Here is a 24,390-nt window from a genome sequence, read left to right as displayed (position 1 = left end):
CAAGCATTCAGCCAAAGCCCTCTTCTATTCATGTGCTTGGAACATGAGTACAGCTAAAAGGTCTCATTTACTAATAAACATCACTGCGAAAGACCGTGCAAAACTATTTCATGCAATTGCGATTTTGCTAATTTAAGTATTTTCCGCAAAAACAGCACAAAAACTCCACAAGGTGCATCACAAATTTTGAAAAAAGCCGCAGCAAAATCAAGCGTTTTTGTTCAAAAACAAAATAAAATCAGTGTCAACAGATGCGTTTTTGATGGAAAATAAAAAGCTCCAGAATGCAATGTTACCGTAGCCAGTCATTATATATGTTGTTGTTTTTCCATGTAACTTAATGATCTAATTAATCATTAGATTAATGATTAATGGAATTAATGATCTTCTGTCACTTTTTCTCTTGCTTGTGAAATACAGCTTCATCTCTACATCACCTCATAGATAAGTGTTTAAAAACCATATATTGTATCTCATCCAAACTATGTGATGCTCGTAGAAATACTTTTTGTGCATCAGTGTCTTTCCTGCTAAATCCTCTAGCTATTGTAGACCTTTAGGTAACATCACACTGATTGTTTCTCACAGTTTTAAGCAGAGCTGACAAACTTTCTGAATAAGATGTGGTTTCCTTTATTGATCAGTCATGCATTTGAGGTTTAAACTAGGGCTTTGTGTGTGGTGTGTGTGTGTGTGTGTGTGTGTGTGTGTGTGTGTGTATGAGAATGCTAATCTCCTGGAATGAAACAGGAATCTAATGACTTATTCACACTAACTGAAGAACATGATATACCACATATTTAGAGGGTTTTGGAGCTTGGCATTCTGTGTGTGTGTGTGTGTGTGTGTGTGTGTGTGTGTGTGTGTATGAGAATGCTAATCTCCTGGAATGAAACTCATGAATCTAATGACTCACTCACACTAACTGAAGAACATGATATACCACATATTTAGTGGTTTATGGAGCTTGGCATTCTGTGTGTGTGTGTGTGTGTGTGTGTGTTATGTCCTTAAGTTGTATTTCTGATTTTGTGTACTGATTTAGCTCCAGTTCCGAGTTAGTTGTGCTCTGAACAGCAAGAGAAACCGGTTTAACAGGTCACACACACACACACACACACACACACACACACAAACACACACCCAAATTGGTTTCAGTATAAACTGGTCATTAAGCCCAAGACCAACAAGTGTTTAATTTCATCTGTTATTTAAAATGAATGCTATTTTTGATCATTTTAAATTTAGATTCCACCATTATTTTTTAAAGTTTGTGCAAAAATGTGATCATTATCATGGTTAAAAAAATGTATTAATTTTAAATTAATTTAAAAAGCACTGAATCTAGTTGAAAATTTATTCGATTAGCTTAGTTTAATACAAAGATTTCTTAAACAGCAAAAAAACACTCAAGGTTTACATTCAGTTATAAATAATGTATTCTGAATACTACTACTTCTACTAATACTACTACTACTATTACTAATTATTATTATTATTATTATTATTATTATTATTATTATTATTATTATATGGGATTGAATACAATAATCCCATGTTGTGATCAAAGTTTAGTGCTTTTATGATAAATTATGGAAAAACCAGCACATGCAAATTTTATATACAAATATAAAAAAAAAGGTTCCCTAAAGCTATCTTTGTAAAGTTCAGAGTTTTTAGCTTCCTGAAGAGGAACCCATAACCATCTGTGGTCATAGATTTCATTTTTTTGCTACCATTAAAAGTACAACCTTTGTGTGAACAAACTGTAAATATCACTTTTGCAAACCGCATCATGATCTGCTTTACACAGAGTTTCATGTTTTGTAAGAGAAACTGTTCCTGGCAAATGAATTAAAATATCCAGTGTTGCATTAATTCTTAGAACAGTGTTACACACACCCAAACACACACATGCTACAGTATATAACTCATCATTTCCTGAATTATGTCAAAGATCTTAGAAAAGCAGTTCCTCCAGGATTTCATCATTTTGTGATTCGCAGAAATGAATGCAAAATCAAGCAAACTCAGCAATATTCGGAGGAGCTTGCAATTTTTCGAAATTACCGCAGATTTGGGTCAAGTTACAAAGCGCATTCAGCCAAAAGGCCTCTTCTCTTCATGTGCGTCGAACATGAGTACAGCTAAAAGGTCTCATTACAAAAAACTCAACAAATAAAAATCAAGTGAACATCCTTACTAATGACAAAGAAGTTACGCATTACGTCTGAAACCGCTAGGCATGATAATGTTTTACACACAGTTTATTATTCAGGATTAAAGGTATTTCTTATGGCACCCATGACACTGTCTGAGAAATACTTTTGCTGTGTAATTTATTGCAATACCAATAAACAAACAACATTTTGGATTAAAAACTAATGAAACACTGGTGGATGTCTCAGCGCTAGTCTGTTATATTTTTTGTAGTTTAGTAAACAGTTTGTAAGAGTAAGATACACACCCTACAGGAAGTGAAAAAAAAAGTGTGAGCTGTCACTAGTGTGTGTTTGGTGCTTTCATTTCATTTTCATTTCACTCTGTGTGTGTGAGTGTGCATGTGAGTGTGTGTGTGGAGTGTGTGTGTGAAACACACTGAGGGGGGGAAACAGTTACACACACCGCAGCGTCTGGTATCATCTGTACAGAACGGAGTGTGTATCTGAACAGAGTTCATTCTGGGAGTGAAAACAATGATGGGTGCGAAGAGAATGACGTTCTAGAGAAACGCACTGGGTTTAGTTTTATTTCTGCGCAGGATTTGAGGACGTGAATGACTTTGTGTTGACTTTGTGCTGATAGTCCATCCCTACCCCAAGATACCCCTATAATATAAAAAAACAACAAAACAAAACAATTTTTTTTATTAAAATGAAGTGATCAAAAGCAATGTATATTTTCTTAGCTAGAGATTTATTTAAAAATGACACAGGGATGATAATGCAGAGGTGTGTATTAACTGAGTCATCATTAGAAAAAGAAACGATTAACGTTCCCTGTTAGGAGTGTACACGTGTAATTATTTACATGATTTACTAATAAAACACAGGAGTTGCCAGTTCATGAAATATCAGATAGGTGTGTGCCTGATAAATGGGAACCATTTTCCATCATGATAACTCCCTAACCTTTTTATCATGTTTCACAGTGCTGTATAAAAATACAATGCATACATGTTCTATTTGTTTATATTAATGTAACCCATTAATGCAGTAAGGAATAAAACACTCCAGCACTCACCTGTCGTGCTGTTATAGAAAAATAATCACTGACAGGATGATGCGATGAAGCAGAATTACTGTTACCATGGTGAACGTCATTATTTTCTATGTAGTGTTTTATTCCTCTTGAACCACATCAATTTGCCAATAATTACTTAGTTTTTTACCCATTTATGGTTGTGGAACATCCGTCAAACAATTTCACTTACGTTATAACACCTACAAACAGTCATTCCCTCACCAGCCTCTCTGTTTTCTCTTTCTTGAACTTAATAAGACAAAAATAAATGCAGTTAACAAGAAACTGTAAAAAAGCGTAAACTCCTCTGTCCTGAAGATGACGGAAAACTTACAGCTTTGCTTCTGACACTGGATACGCCTTCCATAAATGTTAAATAAACTTTTTAAATCTGTTTAGGTGGAGCATCTGCCTCATTCAAGTCCCCATTAATGATCTGTTACTATAGAAATGATAACATATTTATATAAACCTGTAAGATAAACTTTCTGACCAATCAGAATCCAGAATTCATCCGAGCCTTGGTGTCGCTGTTGGGTTCACATTATTGACGTTATTTGTACTTTTTTTTTTTTTTAGAACAATTTGCTAAACACATAGTGGTCTTATATAAAACATAGCGAGCATCAAATGGGTAACAATTTCCTACACAGTTCTTAGCATTAGCCCCAGGCTTCTGGACTCCACAGTGATGGAAGGTTCTCAGATGATCCCTGATCCCTTACAAATAAAACTGGTTTTGTTTAACGACTTTCCCAAACATCATTACTGAACAATCTTTCACCGGTTCTGTTACAATCACACACCGGGAGGCTGGGTTTTAACGAGGAGGCGTTCGCCATCCACCAAAGACCCCATTCATCGTTTCAGAGGTCTCGCTGTCGCTCTGGAGCAACCTAACGTGATGATTAGTGCTTACTTAACAAGAACTGATGCATCTGTGGAGAGCGAGGTGATCCGGTTCCTCCCAGCTCTGTGTGTGTGAAATGTCGTGGTTCCGTCGGTGGAGCTGGTTCTCACGCTGGGATTTGATACTTGCTCGCGTCACGGCATCAAACCGCCTTATGTAGTTACTTTGTATGTTGTGTTATGTCGCTAGTTTCCTTAGGTACCGCCATAAATACTGTCACCCTATTATTGGCTTTATCGCACACTGAATATATGAGAAATCTGACATTTAATTTAATATATAATTAATCATAGTGTATGAAAATAACACTATAAAATAATATATATAGTTTGTTGGCATTACCCTAATAACATAATAGTAATAATACTTTATTTATATAGCACCTGTCTACATTGAAAAATGTAGCTCAACATGCTTTACATTTTGATGTAAAAAAGATAAATAAAGAAAAAATAATTATTGTCTAAGCAGCGGATAATTTAAGATGTGTAGCTATTTTCTATAAGCCATTGCCTGTTTTTTGAAGGTCGACAGGTTTTGTCTGATTTCATTTGCGGATTCTTTAATCTTTCCCTTGTTGTTAAAGGAGTTTGGCCTCTGTGTCACGTCATATTTATACCCCAGTTAAACAGGAAGTCATACATGACGGCTTAAACGTTCCTAAACCCTCAAGCGAACGTAAACATGTGAAGTATACATGGGGAATGTGCTTCACTTAGCTTATATTTTGTTCAGAAGGATTTCTAAGGGTGCCAGTAATTGTGAGATGTGTTTTTTTATAAGTGGTTACTCTGAAACGAATTAACTAAGTTATGAAAAATTTAGTCTATTTAGGAAACATGACAATGAGTTTGTGCCATTTTGACAGGAAAACACTTTTGACAAGAAAACAGCATCATAATTTGTTCACTTGTTAGCTGCACACCTAAGAAGGATGGAATAATACAGTGTGTGTCGATTATCATGAAATAACATCTAACTGATTATGAGAACGTGCCTCTTTTTTCCGTGTTTACGGAACACTTTAGAGCTTATCTGACAAAAAAAAATAAGATGATGTTATCAAGAAGATATTCCAAATATTCCAGCATGCCCATACCAGCGCATTCTTTTCTGAATGTTTTCAGCGTGTTTAAGTATCGGTTTGCCCGTTTCGGCATGTCGATGGCACTCCAGGAATGACAATGTTCCTGTCTTTCTGTCTGTCAGGTGGTGTGTGTGCGGAGGTGAGGAGGCCTTGTAGGTTCCTGGTCCTGATAAATCCTCAAAGCGGTAAAGGTCAGGCCCAGGCTATGTTCAACAACCACGTTCAGCACATGCTACAGGAAGCCGACATCACGTACACACTTCAAATTACAGGTGAGGACACGCACCGAGATGCATGTAAATATTGTAAGACACAATCTTATTTCTATCATGATATTTGCTTCCTCGTGGTTGCTAACTATCTATTTTAATAGACAGCTGTACTAGCGTTTAGTTTTTAAAATGTATAGGTAAATATAGTTTTTAAATATTTTACTATAGTATATTTGTATTTTTAAACAGCAAGTGATCAGAAGCTGACTCTTTTTAGATTCAGTCTTACGTGAAAACCAAGAACAACTCTGGATATGAGCTAATTTTTTCGTAAATCGTTTGCGGAAACATTTACACAAGAAATGGAAATGCACTCATTGGGAGGGAAAAACATTCCTATCCTACATTTCACTCCTGAGTATTGTGTAAATTTACATGTATAATGTGAACCTTGTTGATCGGGCTTCAGATCGTATAATTGTTGTTGAGTTAGCACGATTTAATATACAGATTACTCAGTGAAGTTTAAACCATTTGTTTATTTAAATTATGCACCAATTTAATGGACAATTTGTGAAAGTCCATATTAATCATTTGAAAGAAAGCGATCTGAAACGCATCCATAATTTACTACATATAAATTAGTAGTGGTCATTTAATTAGAGCAAAAGTAACAGCACCCTATAAAAGGGGGAGGAGTTAGTGTGCATCCTTGGTAGCTGACACCCTGCTATGGCTGAGGTGCATTACTGGAAGATTTAGCACATGCCATGCTTACGAGGTGCTCTTTCACTGTTTAGTAGCATTTTGTTTTTGTTGCGTTTTCATGGAGTTTTGTGGGCATGGCTAAATATTAATTTGGTAATTTATAGGTGATTGATATTTATTTGCATGTGATTAACACATGAGTATGAAGAACATCAGTGAAACTTTAAGCCTGGCAGAAATTTTTTGTTCTGTTCAGCTATTACACAAGATTGCAAAATGATGCTCAGTTGTTGTTGTTGTTTTTTACTTTTTTTCATGCAGGCTGACTGTAATAGTATTTCAGGTGATTGTATTTGCTAGTCTGTACCAGAGTTAGATTTTTTCCCCATTGTGTTCAGTTGGTTTTACATTGCAAACATCTTCACAAGCACTACATTTGTTTGCACGCCTGGCTGTTCTGTGATTGGTCAGGAGTTTGTTTCCTGCTGTCTTTCCTACAGGATGTTTGACTTTTGGCAGGTCATTCAGGTGCAATTTACCTGAAAACACACAAACCCTCAGTAATAGACATACATTTAAGTTAAAATGCATTCAGTCCATTTTGCACAGGGTGTGGTGGTCTTTATTTTTCAAAGAGGTGTGAAAGCAGCCTTAAAATAAATCCAGGGCAGATAAGGGCAGCAGGCTGGAGTTTGGATTTCTTTTTTCATACACACAAGTACACAAAGAACACGTTCACACTGAAATGAGAATGAATTTGCTCAGCTGCCGCTCGGTCCTGTCCTGTTTTTTGAGACAGAGCCATACTGACAGTTCGAGACTGGCCTCGATCTCTTACACAACACAAAACAGTGACACAGTAACACTGACCTGTGCTCTGCTATAGAGGAGCAGCGTAGTAAAGCATGTCTTTGTCTAATCCAGGCTCAGCTGTGTGTGTGTGTGTGTGATGAGAGGTTAATCCTAAATGATTCTGCAGGGTAACTGAGTCCAAACAAGTCTCGTTTTACTCAGAATAGTAAATTACCCCTTTTATTTCTGCTATTTCTCTCCATCCATCTCTCTCGCTCTCTTTTTCTTTCTCTCTCACACACACATAGTCAGAGGAGAAGAGAGGATGGCCAAGCAGCGGAATGAAGATTTAGAGTTAATGGCAGACAGAGATAGATAAAGAAAAGGAAAATAAGGGTAAATCTAGAACCCTTAATGGTTCTCGGGTTGTGCCTCTGAGGGAACACGTAAAGGTACTATCTAGAACCCTAGAATGATTCCTTATCAGAGAGGGTTCCAAACTAGATCCCTAGGAAACTAAGAACCCATAAAGAAGACAGGAAGAGAGTGTTTGTTTGTTTGTCCATAGAAACTACGTATATTAAATCTATGCAAATATATAAACTGTATATTAAATTGAAAGTAGGTAAATCGATCAATCAATTGGTCAATAAATATATAAATTTAAAAAATAACTAAATGATAGAGAACCCAAAAACCCGACTGAAATAAATAATAAAAGTATAAGGCAAAGAGAGAGAAGGAGAGAGAGACATTAAATCTGAGAATGAGAGGGAGAGAGAAAAGAGAGAGAATAAGAAAGAGGGAGGATATGAGGGAGAATAAGAGACCAGAAAAGGAGAAAGAGATGGAAGAAAGAGAAAAAGATTCAAAGATGCACATTTAAAAAACAAACACAGTGAGAGGAGAGAAGGAAAAGAGAGAAAAAAGATAAAGTGAGGAGGAAATGAATGCATGATTAGGAGAGAAAGCGAGAGATAAAAGAATGCAAGGATGGAATGAGAGAAAGAAAAGAAGAGGAAGATAGGAAAGGATGGATAGAGAGAGATGCAGAATGTTATGGTTTATTTAGTATGGTTATGTTATCTTAGTAGAAATAATCTTTGCTGCTTTTCCTTTACCTTTGTTGTGTATATTTAATTATAATTATATATTATTATTATTATTATATGTACTCTCTCTTTTCTGTTACACTCAGCACTGTTTTGGTAACACTAGTACAATGACAATCACACCATTTAAGCATGATAAATGAGGGAAAGAGTGAGTGGGCAGAATAATGTGGGAGGGGATATAAGAGAAAGCAAGGAGAGAGAAAAGAGAAAGTGAATCTGAGAGAATAAGAGAGAGAAAGAGAGACAATGAGAGATGAGAAAAAGGTGGCACAAGCCAGAAATACAAAAGACTTGAGCAATGCTTGTGTACAGTGTTTACATGCTCGCTTTGTGTCAGCGGGTGGTTTTAGGTCACCACACCTTCACTTTCAATTCAGATAGCGTAGAGTAACGCTATCTGTTACTCTACGCTTAACAGTTACTTAACAGATAACTGTTAAGTAAATACACAGTTATCTAAGCTACACGTTACACTACAAGCACAGCTACCAGTCATTTTATAAATATGCAGTTTCTGAGCAAAGCTACAAGTTACTATACAGGTTAATTTATACATATGTACTTTGGTTCCCAGTCTACAAGTTACACTACAAATATGTAGGGTTTTAGCAAAGCTAATGTACATGTTACACTATAAAATATACAGTTCTTTTCACGATACCACAAATCACACTCTAAATACATAGCTTCTTCACAAAACTTCAAGTTATTTTATCGAAACATAGTTTGTTGACGAAGCTATAAGTTGCTCTATAAGTGTGTAGTTTATTACTATATACTAATATATACTTTATTAGCAAAGCTACAATGTGTTTAATAAATATACAGTTTGTTAGCAAAGCTGTTACACTACAAGTTACACTACAACTATGTAATTTTTAGAAAAACTACAAATTACACCACAGATATTTTATTTGTTAGCAAAGCTACAAGTTACACTGCAAATGTGTAAATTCTTAGCAAATGTACAAGTTACATTGTAAATGTCACGTTCCAGTACGTGATGGAGTTGAGGACGGATACAATTGCAGTAAAAGACTTTATTAGAGAGATAGGCAGACAAATCCCAAACAGTAATTCCAAGCGTGGTCGAATAACATGGAAAAGGTCTGGTGATCTACAAACAGGCATAAATGGGGCGAGGCTAGAATCAAAATGAGAAACGAGAAACAAGGTCAAATGACAAGTATCGAAACGAGAAACAAAGAATCACTTGTTAAGGAGATAAACTCAATACTACGCAATTTGCACAGAGACACAAGGGTTTTAAATGACAAACGTAATCATGGGTTAAACACGGGCAGCTGAAAACAATATTGACACACACTCAGGAAACAACCAATGACAAAACAGGGGCGGAGTCAGAACATAACCATAACAAAAGCACGTGTCCAATGTAAATAAAGTCACTGTCATGAAAGACCGAAAAGCATGCGTTTGCTATGTGCTCGCGCACTTGGCTCGTGCACGCGCATGTGCTTCGTTTTTCCGAGCTCACTGCAATACTGCAGCGCTGACTCAAGGGGAAATCGTGGCAGAACCCCCCCCAAGGGCGCTTCTCTCGAAGCATACACCTGCCGACCCTGGCAGTCCTGGCCCTTTGGGCAGAATGTCTTCAGCTGAAACGGAAGACTGAACGGCGTCCTCAGTGGAGCAGGAAAGCAGAGCGACGTCCTCAGTGGAGCAAGGAGGCGGAGTGACGCCGTCAGTGGAGCAACGTCCTCAGTGGAGCAGGGAGGCGGAGCGATGTCCTCAGCGGATCAGATAAGCAGAGTGACGTCCTCAGCGAAGCACGGTGGCGGAGCGACGTCCTCAGTGGAGCACGGTGGCGGAGCAACATCCTCAGCAGATCAGGAAAGCAGAGTGATGTGCTCAGCGGAGCACGGTGGTGGAGCGACGTCCTCAGCGGAGCACAGTGGCGGAGCGACGTCCTCAGTGGAGCACGGAGGCAGAGTGACATCCTCATAGAACCTTGGTGTAGTGGCTTCCACGGTAGCGTATGGAAGCTCTTGGCTGCAACGGGAGGTGGCGAAACTTCCTCAGTTGAACTGGATGGCCGAGTAACATTCTCAGCTGTATAGAGATGCTGAGCAGCGTCCTTGGTCACACTGAGCGTTGTTCTCCATCAACTTTGCAGGCTGAACTTGGTTGAATGTGTGAGCAGACTCAGGTGTACGCAGAGCTTGGTTGGCTGTGTTGTCAGTCTCAGGCATGAGAAGAACTTGGTTGGTCATGACGTCTCCTTCAGACATGAGCGGAACTTGGCTGTCCATGTCAGCAGACTCAGGCGTGAACAGAACTTGGTCATCCTTATCAGCAGACTCGGGAGTGAGAACTTGGTCATCCTTATCAGCAGAATCGGGCGTGAGCAGAACTTGGTTGTCCGTGTCAGCAGACTCGTGTGTGATCAGAACTTGGTTGTTCGTGATGTCGGCTTCAGGCGTGAGCAGAAACAAGTTACTTTATAAATATGTTTTGTTAGTAAAGCTACAAGTTAAATTATAAATATATAGTTTGTTAGTAAAGCTACAAGTTACTTTATAAATATATATTTTTACCTGTAAAAATATGTATTTTGTTAGCAAAGCTACACTTTACACACTATAGATATTTATGATGTTGGCAATGCTAAGTTACAGTATGCATACATAGCAATATTAGCTTAACTACTATGGTTGATGTCACAAATCATAATAGAAAGGAGTTTCTAAGTTTTTTGTTTGGCTGACTTAAGGATTAACAAAAGATTTTAGCATAAATTGGCCCAGTTTTGTCTCTTAACATAAAACACTGGTGAATGGGAATTAGCCTAATGGTCTTACGGTTTCCAACCAGTTTCATTGCATGTACATCCAACTGACAGGAAATGGACAACTTAGTGGATTAAAAATAAAATAGTTTAACTCACCCACTCTTTATCTAAAAAGTAACTATTAAGTGCTACCATATTGCTAATGGGAAATGATCAAATTGAAGCCATGGATCATATACTTCTTGACACAAATTCAAAGTCATATAATGGTTTACTAACCCTCGATATCGATGCCAGTGTTGATTTCTTTAGGCTCATTCATCCGAATCTGAAACTCTCAGCACACTGGAGGCTGATTCAGTGCTTGCTAGCAAACACAAGCTCTGAGGTAAAGCTGTGACATTTTTGGTGGTCAGTGAAAGTTATTTTTTCACCTGGCACCAGATTAACAGCATTTTCCATTCCCTTTGAGAACTGCAGGCTACACTATGAGACATATCCGCTAACAGTATGGGGGGTGGGTTAACTAAATATGTTAACTAAAATATGTAGATCACCAATAATCTACATCACTATTATATAGCTATTGGGCTAGCTCTAAATGTTTAAGCACCAAACAAAGCTAGTCAGCTAATGGAGGAGAAAATCATTATCCATATAGCTACCTATCTAGCCATCATTGCACTTAAGATACCACAGCAATATTAGCTATCTATTCAGCTAGCAGGGAAAATCATTATTCCTGGATGTGATACCTTTGTATAACTAGCTAGCTAAATATGATTAAGTGTTTAGTGGGAGCACAGCGGATACTCTTTATAGCAGTGAGTCTTTTAATGCTGTGTTCAGTGTTGAAATATTCATTATTTGCAATTTTGCAGCCAGCAAATTAGACAGTTGGAGATATTGATTATGCAATGCCTAAAAACCATTTCTGTTGACTGTCCTTGTACACATTAGCACTGCTTTTCAAAGGGTAATTTTCCCAAAAGCATTATAGCACAAACATCTCCACAGAGGAACAGACATTTGGGAATTTCTCTTTCCAAAACACATTCTGAATATAGTATAGAGCATAACCTAGATTAGCATAGACTTGATCCCAGCCTTCAGGATCTGCTCCTTATTAGTTCTAATGTCCAACACCAGTCAGTATTGTTTGCTTGTCCCTTGGGTACCTGCTAAATATTAGGATTGTTGTCTTACGAATCATTGTGGCAAAATCACAAAACCTGGGGAAATAAGGCCATTAGCCAGTGAGCCAATGTTGGTTCTTTAAGCTAGAGTCTCGACCTCTGCTTGCTGCTTGCTTAAAGGAGTAGTGTTTCTTAGATTTTGGCACCCCTACTTCCAAATTTTGTTCAGTGAATAGAGCTCATGGGCTGAAGGAGACTGAAAGACAAAGTGTACTGCCTAGTGATGTCTCACTGTTGTCAAGGTTTAACCTTTTTTTCTTAATGCTTTTTTTCCCATTTTGACTAAGTATTATCTAACTTTTTCTTTTCTTGTGCACTTGGCTACCACATTTCATTTTGTTCTGAGGCTAACATGATGGATGTCCTGGAGCTTGATGTCCAAACCTTCTGATAAGTAGCCCAGAGCTTTAATAACCAAGCCACCACTTTAGCTTTGCCTTGGATTCAAAGCATGCCCCAAACAAATAAGTTCTGTGACATTTGCATTTGGGACTTGAAAGCAATGAGACCTGAAAAGTCCCCCGACGCTAAGAAGTGCAGGAAGCGAATCAAGGTGATGGGATTACCTCGAAACCGATACTATGGTGAACACAATGGCTGCATACAGGGAGGAACTTTTTAAAGATACTTCCCACTTTCAGTAGCCTGCATTTGTTTGCCTGTAACCCAGGCACTTTCTCATCTTCCACAAGCTTGAGTTTCCCACTGTCTCATGTTTAGCCAGAGGCTCTGTATAAGGAAATGTGATGTGACTGGACTGATAAAGGCCATATCAATTCCCCGCCTGACTTCACAGGGACATGACAACGGAAAGGGAGGAGAATCTGATGCCTCCCTCAGGGTCTTGGCGTTACGTTGCAGCTAGCGGAAGAAAACGCAATCTCCCTAATCAGCGAACCCCACTCTCTAAGATATAACAAGCTGACAAAGGTTGAGGCTTGGCACGTGATGTTTTAGGACAAATGAGGGGCATTTGTGAGATAAGAGAAAGCGCTTCAGAAAGCTGGCCCAGATCTGCAAGATGATAGCTGACACTATGTGCATGCACCGCTAACAAATTATGTAATGCATTGTAGGAAGGCATGTTGGCAAAAATGTGGTCAAATTCTATTTCTATCATCTGGATCTGTATAGCCATTTGGACGTTTTCTTTTGTTAACAAACTCTAGCTACATTTGAAAGGTCACATGGGGAGGAAATACTTCTGAAAAATGTCCATTGTGGAAACTACATCACTAAGCGTTAACTACATGGGAGTTCCATACTCCCAGCGCTTAATACTAGCTTTTTACATTGTTAAACAAGTTTGTCCAAAATGGGTATTGGGGCTTTAGCAGACCTTAGACGTCAGATAACGCCTCCGTCTGGTGAGTTTGTTTTTGAGTCACATTTTCCCCCAAATCTAACAAATCCACATTTAAAAAAAATTCTGTTAAAACATCAGCTTGGCCTGAACTGCCAAATTAGCAATAGGTTAAAAAGGTGTTTTTAATTAATTAGAAAATTCATGATATTTCAAAATATTAGTCATTTAAGTCCAATCTTCTAAACTTTCCACATTTCTCTTTTTACACCAGAGCCTTTTCTGTTAGTTATTGCTTTACATGTGGAGTTTTTATATTCCTGAAGCTTATGCAAAGACCCCCAAACACCTCATGACTAACATCTTTTACGTCACCTTTTCTCATTTGCTTGCAGAGCGTCAGAACCACGCCCGTGAGATGGTACGAGAAGCGGACCTGTCTCAGTGGGACGCCGTGGTCATCATGTCTGGAGACGGTCTGCTGTTTGAGGTCAGATCACTGTGAGCGCATTCCTCGCCAAGTAAACCTCAGCAAACAGATGTGTCCTATGTCCAGAGGTTGATTTAGGAATGTGCAGAAACTGACAGGTTTAGATGGACGTCATGTGAGGAAAAAATTCAGCAACAACAGCAGGACTGTGAACAACATGATGTTGAATGATGTTCACAGAACATCTTGTTTGCTAAATCTTCTTGTTTGGATTTTTTATGAATTTAACTTGCAGCATGTTTACATGTTAACCTAGTGTCCAAAAAGATATGGATGTTAAAATATTGCTATACTTAGATTATACGTAGTTTACACTGTAATATATATTACAGCTTAGCATCTCTGGATGCTAGCATGCATTTTGGTGAATCTGTTCTGATATTTTAGGATATTATATTTATGGTTGTTATATCATACTCATAGACACACTCTCTATGAGTGTTTAAAGTAGACGAAGCACTGTTGTGAGGCATCATCGGTAATATGTAAGATGTTGTAACCCAGCACTGAAATTTCCCAATATGATTCAAGTGCAATTATAGTCCTCTTTTCTTAGTTGTCCAGTGATGTTCATGCTTCCCAGCTGTATGTTCATATCTCATTAAATGTTTTTCTTCCTATGTTGAAACCATGAACAGGTCTATGTTAATGTTTTCTTCTTTTTCCATACCTAAGATTTGTGGTGCTTTATATTAAAGCTTTTTTAAAAACCATAGATAACATAGATGTTGTAAATCAAGTTTTTAAAAAAGAAAAGAAAAAAGAAATCTTGCTATTTATAGTACAAGTAACTTCCATCTTAAGCTTTGCTATCATCTGTCTGTAACAAGACGGAGTTTAAAGTGCGACAGTTCATTGGTAAATCATTGAATAATATGTAAATTATTGTAAATTACTGAGCGATATGTAAGATCTTTCATGTAATGGGAAACGTTGCCAGAACTTCTGATAATCCTCCTCCTCTGAAGTCATGAACACTATAAAGTGGGCACTTCATATGGAATCATTTCAACATGTTTGTTCTCGTTTAATCCTGACGCCTACTACAGCGTGTCTTCTGTATATCCGCAGGTCGTGAACGGGCTCATGGAGAGGGAGGACTGGGAGAAAGCCATTCAGACTCCTCTCGGCGTGCTGCCTGCAGGTTCGGGGAATGCACTAGCTGCCTCAATACACTACTACACTGGGTAAGACTCGCACTCGATGTAAGAGATTTTGGAGGATGTGCTGGCTCAGTGGGGAAAAAATATTACACACTTGGGACTGCATGATCAATAAGATCTTGTGATCCTTGATTTATGTAATAGTCTTATAATGCTAATATATTTTGAAACGCCACATATATTTTCCATTATTCCAATGATATATGTCCCACACCAAGTTGGCAATATGTAAATTACTATATTGGGAACATCTGTAGCTTTACTTTATTCTTTCTCCATCCCACCAAAATAAAGAAAGCACCACTCCTACCCCCTGGTAATGATCTCCGGCAAATGATCCATGCTGGAAGTGGGCATAAGTGCTTTTTTCTATAAAGAACAAACATTCAGATGCTTGTTATGCCTTTTAAATACTTAACAGTCAACCATTCCTGCTCCATGTTTGTTTACAAAAAAATCCCTAGGGAAATACGTTATAAATCAATCCATAACTGTGAAACATATTTACACCTCATCTCTTTGCCATTGGCATTACTCAAAAATGCAAAAAAGGAATGAATGTGAATATACTAAATGGTCAGATACATTATTACATTGCAGAGACAGTCTCAGTGGAACCCCAAGGAGAGTGATCTAATTGCACCTGAGGCAGATTGTTGGCTTTGATGGACAAATAAGGGGATATTTCTTCCACATGGGTGGAGTCTCTTTGTTCTCAGGCTGTTTGCTGAATCTGGGTTGGACTGGGTTGTGTTTTTAGCAGGTTCTGGATGATGAAGAATGGGATCTTGCTTAAAAAGGAAAAGCATGGATCTTCACTTATGAGAAGGAAGAACAGATTATAAAAGCAAGACAGTTCATCCATCCTCTATACTGCTTATCTTACACAGGGTCGCAAGGAGCCTGAAGCCTATCCCAGGGAATTCGGGGCACAAGGCAGGGGACACCCTGGATGGGGTGCCAACCCATCGCAGGACACAAACACACACACTCACACACCCATTCAGTCTACGAACAATTTAGAGATGACAGTCAGCCTACAACGCATGTCTTTGTACTGAGGAGGAAACCGGAGTACCCGGAGGGGTACCACCCCCCAAAACACAGGGAGCACATGCAAGCTCCACGCACATAAGGTGCTATCCAGAAAGCTAATTTAGTGGTTTCACATCAGTGGGGCCGGGTGGGGCCGGGTGGGGGGGGGGGGGGGGGGGGGGGGGGGGGGGGGGGGGTGAATATTTATTCAATCACAACTTTTGGGTTTTTATTTGTAAACAATTTTGCGAATGTTTCCCCAAACTAAGTGTAATGTGGCCCGGTACCACCCCATATTGGAAAACTTTTATTAATTTTGTTAAAACACACATTCATTTCTTCTTTCTCAGGGCACAGCCGGTATCTGGTGAGGAGCTGCTAGTAAACTGTGGCTTCATGTTGTGTAAAGGCTTGGTGTCGCATCTGGACCTCACTTCAGTCTGCATGGCATCCAGCCAGCGCCTGTTCTCCTTCCTGTCCCTCGCTTGGGGCTTTGTGGCTGATGTGGACATCGAGAGCGAGAAGTACCGCTACGTCGGAGCAGCTCGTTTCACCATGGGTACTCTAGTGCGCCTCACCTCACTGAGGGTGTACAAAGGAAAGCTAGCGTACCTTCCTGCCGAGGAATCGCAATCTCCTCCGAGCCCTGCTCAGTCAGTGTCCTTCACCCATGATTCCAACTCATCCTCGGTTCATTCCTCCGTTCATTCGCACTTGTCAAGGAACTCGAATTGTCAGAATCACCTCTTGCACAATTCATGCAACTCCAACAATGCCCACAAACCCAAATTTAACGGTGAGCCACCAGTGACCACACAAGGCCCCCCAGATTCCCTCCTTGTACCCTTAGACCAGCCTGTGCCAGCACACTGGACCGTGGTCAAGGAGGAGGATTTTGTTCTGGTGATGGCGGTGTACCAATCCCACCTTGCTGAAGACTTGATAGCTGCGCCTGCATCCAGGCTCGAGGACGGAATTATACACCTGATCTACGTAAAAGCAGGAATCTCACGCCAAGCCCTCTTGCGCCTCTTCCTGGCCATGGAGAAAGGTGCCCACTTGAGTACAAACTGCCCCTTTGTGGTGTACGTTAAAGTGCAGGCACTACGACTAGAACCCTATTCACCTAAAGGGACTATCACTGTCGATGGTGAGGTAGTGGAATACGGGCCAGTACAAGCGCAGATCTACGGCAGACTTGCCAGGATTATAGCCGGATAGAATTGCACATAGAAGGCCAGAAATGTTTGGCAAAAAAAAATCTGCTCACAGTGAATGAAAGATTGTAGAGTCAATTAGCAATAAAAGGAAATGATGATTGCTAGGTCTTTATTTATTGTTAGTATCGAAGTAATGGACAGGTTCTTGCCCTGATAGAGCTTCCTTTCTTTAAAGGAAGGCTTCACTTGAAAATGCTAGCTTTGTGTGAGTGGACATTAGAAGAAATCGTATTTTCATAGCACTCCGTCCGCACAAGCTTTGACCCGTTGTTAGCAGCACGTCTTAACATTTGCAGGATTGTCTTCTAAGTGAGGTACTACAATTTTTTTGAAAGCAATGACTTCTAATGTGTGACTGATGTCTGCTGCTGTTTTCAAGGTGCTACTGATTGTAGGGACAAATCATGCAAAAGATTGAAGAGAAATTTACTTATTTTTATACTGCAGTTTTGTACACGACATAGATGTCTCCACGTATCCTACGTTTATATGAGAAGCAGTGTATAACCGGGAGCTTATGAGTCGGCTGGACGGGGGTTTGTGTACAATGCTTTCATTTGTCTTTCTTTTTAAAATGACTTTTTTATTTTTTATTTCTTAGCACATATAGAAATAGAAAATTAATTCGTTTTTAAATTAAAGTACTGACTACAACTCAATTATTCAGGAATCCAAATATGATGTACCACTAATGTGGATCACTACGTACTTTTTAAAAAGTACTAAGAAGGTGAAAGTAAAAGAGGACATCATCGATATGTTCCAGCTGCTGCAAGTTAATCAATTTAAGTGCAGTTATTAAAAGATTCATGATGTTAGCTGACGTTATCTTGTATTTCAATTCACGTGGTTTGGTAACATTACTGAAATAGCTAATTGGCTCACTTCCAACTGGTCTCCAGTCAAAATGAGCTCAACACAGTGCACCAGATTTATTGAAATACACCTTGCTCTGTTATTCACATTTTTTGTTGGTACAACCTCAGGGTTGGGATTAAGTTACAAACATTTCCACCAGCTTAAGGAAGCTCAGTTTACTGTATCAATGAGCTCTGTTTGGAGGATATCGGTTACTCTGAGTGGTGTCCGTAATGGAATATTTGCACCTCTTCTGTCAATTAAATCTCTTCTGTCTGGATGGTTATGAATGAAGCCAGGACAAGTGAGATTTTAGCAGGATTTTTTTTCTTCTTTTGAACCTGTTAATATGATCCCATTATTGAATGAGTTAATATATAGAACACTGTAATCATGGTATTTTATCCTGTGCAGAAATAATATGAGGATTTCTACCTGTTCTGGTCGTTCTAACAGTCCTTTACAGGATCAGACTTGGATTGATTGTTTTATGGACGCTCAGTGATGACAGTATGGGGATGATCCAAAAAACTACATTTAGGAATGACACCATTATCCAATTATCATTTGGTAATTTCTTGAATAAATGAAAAATTTTGGCCTACAGATAGAAAGGCTATTTTGTATCCTAGTTTAAAAAAAAAACATTTTCCAATTTGCAATGAATCAGATGCAACTGAAATTATCAGGGCTCTAATTTTGGGATGGACTTTTCCATCTCTAAAAATTTCCACTTGGGGTAGAGGGGTAGAAAGTCATTTCAGAACCAGACATAAATAAAATCCAAGTTATCCAAGTTCCTAAAGTGTAGCTGATTTCATCCGAATAGGGCTACAGATACTGTGCTAATCGAAGATACAGTGCTGTTTGTAGCTACACTACGGCTAGGTTTTCTTCTTACGAGATCTTACTGAACATAATAGTCAAATGGATCACATGATAAAAACCCACCGAAACACACAAATCCAAACTATAATTTACGAACCCATACATCTTTATTAGTTCCAAAAGCTTCATAGCCAATCAGCTAGCACTTCCACTTCACACTGGTAACTGTTTATTCTCATGAAAAATAATAAATAAATGTTTAATAAAGCTCAAATCAGACATTTATAAAACGTTACGTATTAGTCTGTACAAACTATTAATACATTTCACAAGTGTCTAATTTAAGTGTAACAAATAAGACCTAACAAGACCTTAATTAACCCTTAAACAGTATGTGTTTCTTTTTTTTTTTTAAATAGTGTTGCTTGGTTTAACGTTCTTCATAGGGCATGAGCAGCGAGCCTAATGCAACCTCCGTCTCTTAGCGCCGGTTAATGATTAGCTTCAAGTCTGTCATCACCAGGGCAGTTAATGCTGTCCCATAATTATCTCCTTTATAAAGTCCGTTTCGACAAGGCTGGCCAAGGCTGCTAGACACGTTGTAAAGTCACTGGAGATAAACATGACCACACTTCTCACTGATTCCACACATTCTTACAATTTTTTTTCTCAGAAAACTAGCTGGTGACGTCGTGCAGGGTGTGTCTGAAAGAGTGATTTAGGGTACTAGTATTGATTTGACGGCTTTGCACTGCAGTGGTCCACTTCCAACACAACACCCATTCCTCCCTCTCCAAAACACACACACACACACACACACATACACAACCCCACCCTGTCTGAAGACTCAGCTGGTTTGCACTGATTACAACCCCCATCATCTAAACATCAATCCCAACCTGCACCTTCTGTTTATGACTGCACCAAGATAAGATTATTGTATTTATTCCTTACTAATATATATACATTCCTATTTTGAATATGATAAATGGTATGTAATAATGTTTAAACTAACGCTATTAAAAGTTGTTCTTGGTGGAATGATGCTTGAATCACAATACAGCAAATCAAATTGGAGGTGCTGGTCGTCTGCCAGTAAAAGGGGGAGGGTGGGGTTACTGACTCGCCTAAAGCTACATTAAATAACCAGCACATCCACATTTCATTCTACTCTAGTAAATACTGGACTAGAATCAGCACTGTGAGGAAAGTGTCTGCTTCAGAAGCTTTATTTACACTTCATTTATTTCATTACACATTCATTCTTTTGTGATAAAACTTGCATGTGCTAGCAGTGCAGCTACTGTATGGTCACTCAGCCACTGAGTATAATCAGTGCAGATTCCGGCATTAAATTATTCAAATGTCTGATGTTATAGTAAAAACACTAGCTAGACGTGACGTGTAGAATTTACAACTTTATTGCTGTGCACTTCGCTGTGGGATCGACCAGAGGTCATGACTTTGGCTATTTCCTTTGGCTAATTCTTTCATAAAATTTCGATTTGGTTCTTCTGTAGATTTTTGTTTTTAGCCTTTGCTGTGTTAAAATGTTTGCGTTTTGTTTGTTTTTTATGTGGGAAGGTGATTACATAATACAGTCACAGTTGAAAGGTTTAAAGTCAGAAACATTGTTGCTAGGCAACAGGGAAGTAAAGAACGCCAAGAGTTATCTAGTTCAGGCATCGTCAAAATGGTGGACGGTGTTCCGGATGCATAGTTAGCGATGTACTTCCGTGGACCAAAATGAGTACTTGGGGGGGAAAAAATACTGAACCAGAACGAATAAACATATGAACCAAATTGGATGTAGGTCAGCGACTCTAAACATGATCCATCATGGATGGACTGATTAGCTAACTGATGATATGTCAGTCCCTTCAGTATTTCTTGATTTTGCAACCGCAGAAATGAACGCAAAATCAAGCAAACTCTGTAATATTCAGAGGAGCTTGCAATTTTTCTAAATTACCGCAGATTTGGGCCAAGACGTGTTAGGTGACGTCATCACAACGCGCATTCCGCCAAAGCCCTCTTCGATTCACATGCGTCGTACAAGAGTACAGTTTAAAGATATAATTTACCAACAAACATCACTGTGAAAGATTGTGCATAACAATTTCACGCGATTGCGATTTCAAGTAGTTTTTCCCAAAAATAGCACAAAAAGTTGCATCGCAAATTTTGAAAAAATCCACAGTTAAATCAAGCATTTTTGGCCACAACAATCACAAAAAAACTCTGCAAAATCCTGTAATGACTGATGCTATGAAACAAAACAACAATTTCAAATAATCAAATGTATATCTATAATCTAATCATTAATGGTTAGACACTAAACATAAAGTGTTGCCACCAATCAGTCACGTTAGTCGAATTTGTAAACAAGGACGTTTATGTAACTGGACTTGAAAAATCCGAGTTGAATAATCCTGAGCTAGCTAATGAATTTTCAGCTAGCTAACTGGAACATAGCTGATAAGTTTTATACACATGACAGTTTAAACAAGACAAAAGAAAGACTAAAATCACACTGCATTTACGCTCATCATCCAAACCAAACTTCCATGGGTTCTATCATGATGCTAAGCGAAAGTGTCACAATCCTTGGATTTGTAACACTTCGATTCTAAAGTGGTGAAAATGAAAGAGTGGGTCGATTTGTATAAAATCATAACTCTTAATCAAACATAATGATATCTGTGTCGTTCTGCTCCTGGTTTGTGGTAAACTAAAGTTTTAGGATGGTTTTATACAGTATCTAGATGATACACCGTAGCCTTGGGATTTCACATCCCATCACCTTAAGCCTTACGAAGCCCAGAATACAAAATGGGGTCGTTTTATGACCTCTGTTCAACAGTAGTTTGTCTATATGTGTCTGTGTATGTGTAGAAAAAAATAGACTGCACCGCCTTAAAACGGCTCATGAGCATTTATCTCTACTGGTCTGTTGATTAAATCATTAATGAATGACCAAAACAATGAGCTAATTTGCACTTTTTGCACTCTTGCACCTTTAAGAGATGTACTGTATTTGCTGTAGAGATACATAATTATTGTTTGCTTTCTGATTTTAATGTCAGCTAATCTGACATTATTTTCTTTTAGTGATTTTTAGTCAGTTTTCTCTTGAGATGTCACGCAGAACTGGAGAATTTTGACTTGGACTGCTAAGGTAGACAGTACATGGTTTCACAAATGGTTGTAGAAATGAATTTCATTTGAATTTCAGCTTGAAGTTAGCTAAACATTCCATTTATGAAGATATATATGTAAGAGCCAGGCTTGATCATGATCACTGTGACGGTTATACTTTTTTGTCCAGCACTAGAGAGCAATTTTAATGGAATGGCTTGGTGGAAAAACCAAATTTATACAATTATACACCTCAGAAAAGACTTGTTACAGGTTAGAGATATTTCTGATTGACTGTAATAAACCCACACCAGACTTGCTCATGATCATGTGTTAATCATCATCAATTTACCCAGAATTCAATGCTGTGATTGCTTTCAATTTTAACTCTATTGCTCCAATTTTATGTTAAAAACAAACCTATGCAAATGTGTGTACACATATCAAAATCAGTGCTGTTGTAGTGTGTTTTTGTAAATGTACCGCAATGACTATAATTAAAGAAATCTATTACACTGAACAAAATCTAATGAAGTCTTAATTATTTTTTTCCCTTTTATTTTGTAAATCGGTTCTCTCGTAGATTGGAGGAAAAGCAGAAATCCAATTAACGGAAGTGCTTCTCACTGACCAACAATTTATATGCAAATGAGATATTACATTGCATACCTGTTAGTGTGTATATGTATAGCATTGTAAAGCCAATTCAATGTACAGCACGTGCACGTGAGTTTAAAAAAAAGTTCTGCTGCCCCCAAGTGGTCATAAAAGGAAGTGCACCAAAACTATCATTGAAATCAGGTAAATACACATTATCAAGTGTTTTAGTCAATTCACAGCATGGGGGACTAAAATAATTATACTCTTGGCCAAGTAAATACGTAAAAAATAAATAAATAAATAAATAAATAAATAATTTTAAAAGAAGAAGAAGAGAGAAATCATATCAAAAACACTGCTACAAAGTCTATTATTTTCAGATTGTTGTCAAAGTCGGATACTTTTAACCCTTCGATAAATTATTACAATATCCAGGTTTTTAGATGGTTTTGATTTATAAAAAAAAATCAAGCCAATTTAAACTTAGTAATAAAAAAAATCACTTGTATTAAAAAGTAACTGAAAGCATCAAGCAAAATGAGATAAGATCATTACTGCTGAAAAATACTTGCAAAGTTATTCATTAACACTTTAGGTCTAAAATATTACAGAACATTTTTTTAAACTTTAATGTCCAAAAATATAGAAGATACGTGTACTCCTGACCATCACACCCATATGTGCTTCTTCCCCAAACTGTTGCCACAAAGTTAAAAGCACACAAATGAAGACATGGTGTGTTAAGGTTGGAAGAAAGTGGAAGAGCTCGAGTGTCTTTACATTTACACCGTGTTTTCCTGCACGGAATGAGAGAATATTACTGTTTCAGTTTCAACCCCTTTACTGGTTAAAAATAAATAAATAAAAATCGGTGTATATAAATTTTTCCCCTCACACTAACTGTGTGAGCTAGCGTTCGGCAGAACTGAGAGCTGTCAGCCAATAAGACACGAGTATTTACACGTATTTTCCTGTAAATATTTACAGTCCATACTGATAAAAGATGCCATGTATTTTCTCTGCATATACAATGACATTACTCATTAGCACAGCTGGATTGCATGCATGAGAAACTGCACACTACTGGGTGAAATGCTTCGGTGTAAATGCCCTGGAGCTCGCCTCTTCTGCCCTTACCAGCGTAACCTGGTGCATACATAGCAAGCACATTATAAAACGGATAAAAAAAAAGTAATTTAACAAATAAAATACACTTTCTTTTGCTGATTCTACATAATCTGGGAATTCAGTTTGTCAGTATGTAAAATTTAAAAACTGCAAGCTTACTCGTTTAACTCCGTCATGCCGCCTTATTGCCTCCGGGGGGGGGAAACCCGATAGACAGACACTACAATAATGAAAGTCCACTGGAGGTTTGTACAGCCCACTTAAGTCACACCCACTTGGAGATAAAGTCCCACCCACTTGGAGTTAAAGTCCCACCCACTTTGAGCTAAAGTCCCACCCACTTTGAGCTAAAGTCCCACCTACTTGGAGCTGGTTCCAACTTCCGTTTATACGTATCTCGCCAAGATTGCCTATGCCTATGTATGTAAAGAAGTCTGAGAAAATAAGTAACACTTTTGTCATAATAAGTCAATGTTTTGTGATAATAAGTTAAAAGTTCGACATCCTGCTGGTGCCATTTTTTTTCTACCTAGCAAAATATGTCTTTCATTTAAAAAAACACCTGATCATAACCCATGTAATCGAAATATAAATATAAAAGGGTGGAAATAC

The 24,390-nt window shown here is 38.2% G+C and overlaps 1 protein-coding gene across 2 annotated transcripts in view; it reads left to right on the top strand.

Annotated features, from left to right (window-relative positions):
• Positions 1-22,651, top strand: part of LOC128615672 (sphingosine kinase 1-like) — a 28,222-nt gene extending 5,571 nt beyond the window's left edge. The window contains exons 2-5 of one of the 2 annotated variants that reach the window (XM_053637913.1): positions 5,385-5,512; positions 13,714-13,808; positions 14,880-14,995; positions 16,357-22,651. In XM_053637913.1, the coding sequence (XP_053493888.1) occupies positions 5,385-5,512; positions 13,714-13,808; positions 14,880-14,995; positions 16,357-17,227 (1,210 nt within the window). In that variant the 3' untranslated portion in view covers positions 17,228-22,651. Of the gene's footprint in view, positions 1-5,362; positions 5,513-13,713; positions 13,809-14,879; positions 14,996-16,356 lie in introns of both variants that reach the window. The other variant, XM_053637911.1, reaches the window with a different exon arrangement.
• The last annotated feature ends 1,739 nt before the right edge of the window (positions 22,652-24,390 follow it).

This window comes from Ictalurus furcatus, chromosome 12 (genome assembly GCF_023375685.1).
Source record: "Ictalurus furcatus strain D&B chromosome 12, Billie_1.0, whole genome shotgun sequence".
NCBI classification, from domain to species: Eukaryota; Metazoa; Chordata; class Actinopteri; order Siluriformes; family Ictaluridae; genus Ictalurus; species Ictalurus furcatus.
This window is presented reverse-complemented; position numbering and strand designations above follow the sequence as displayed.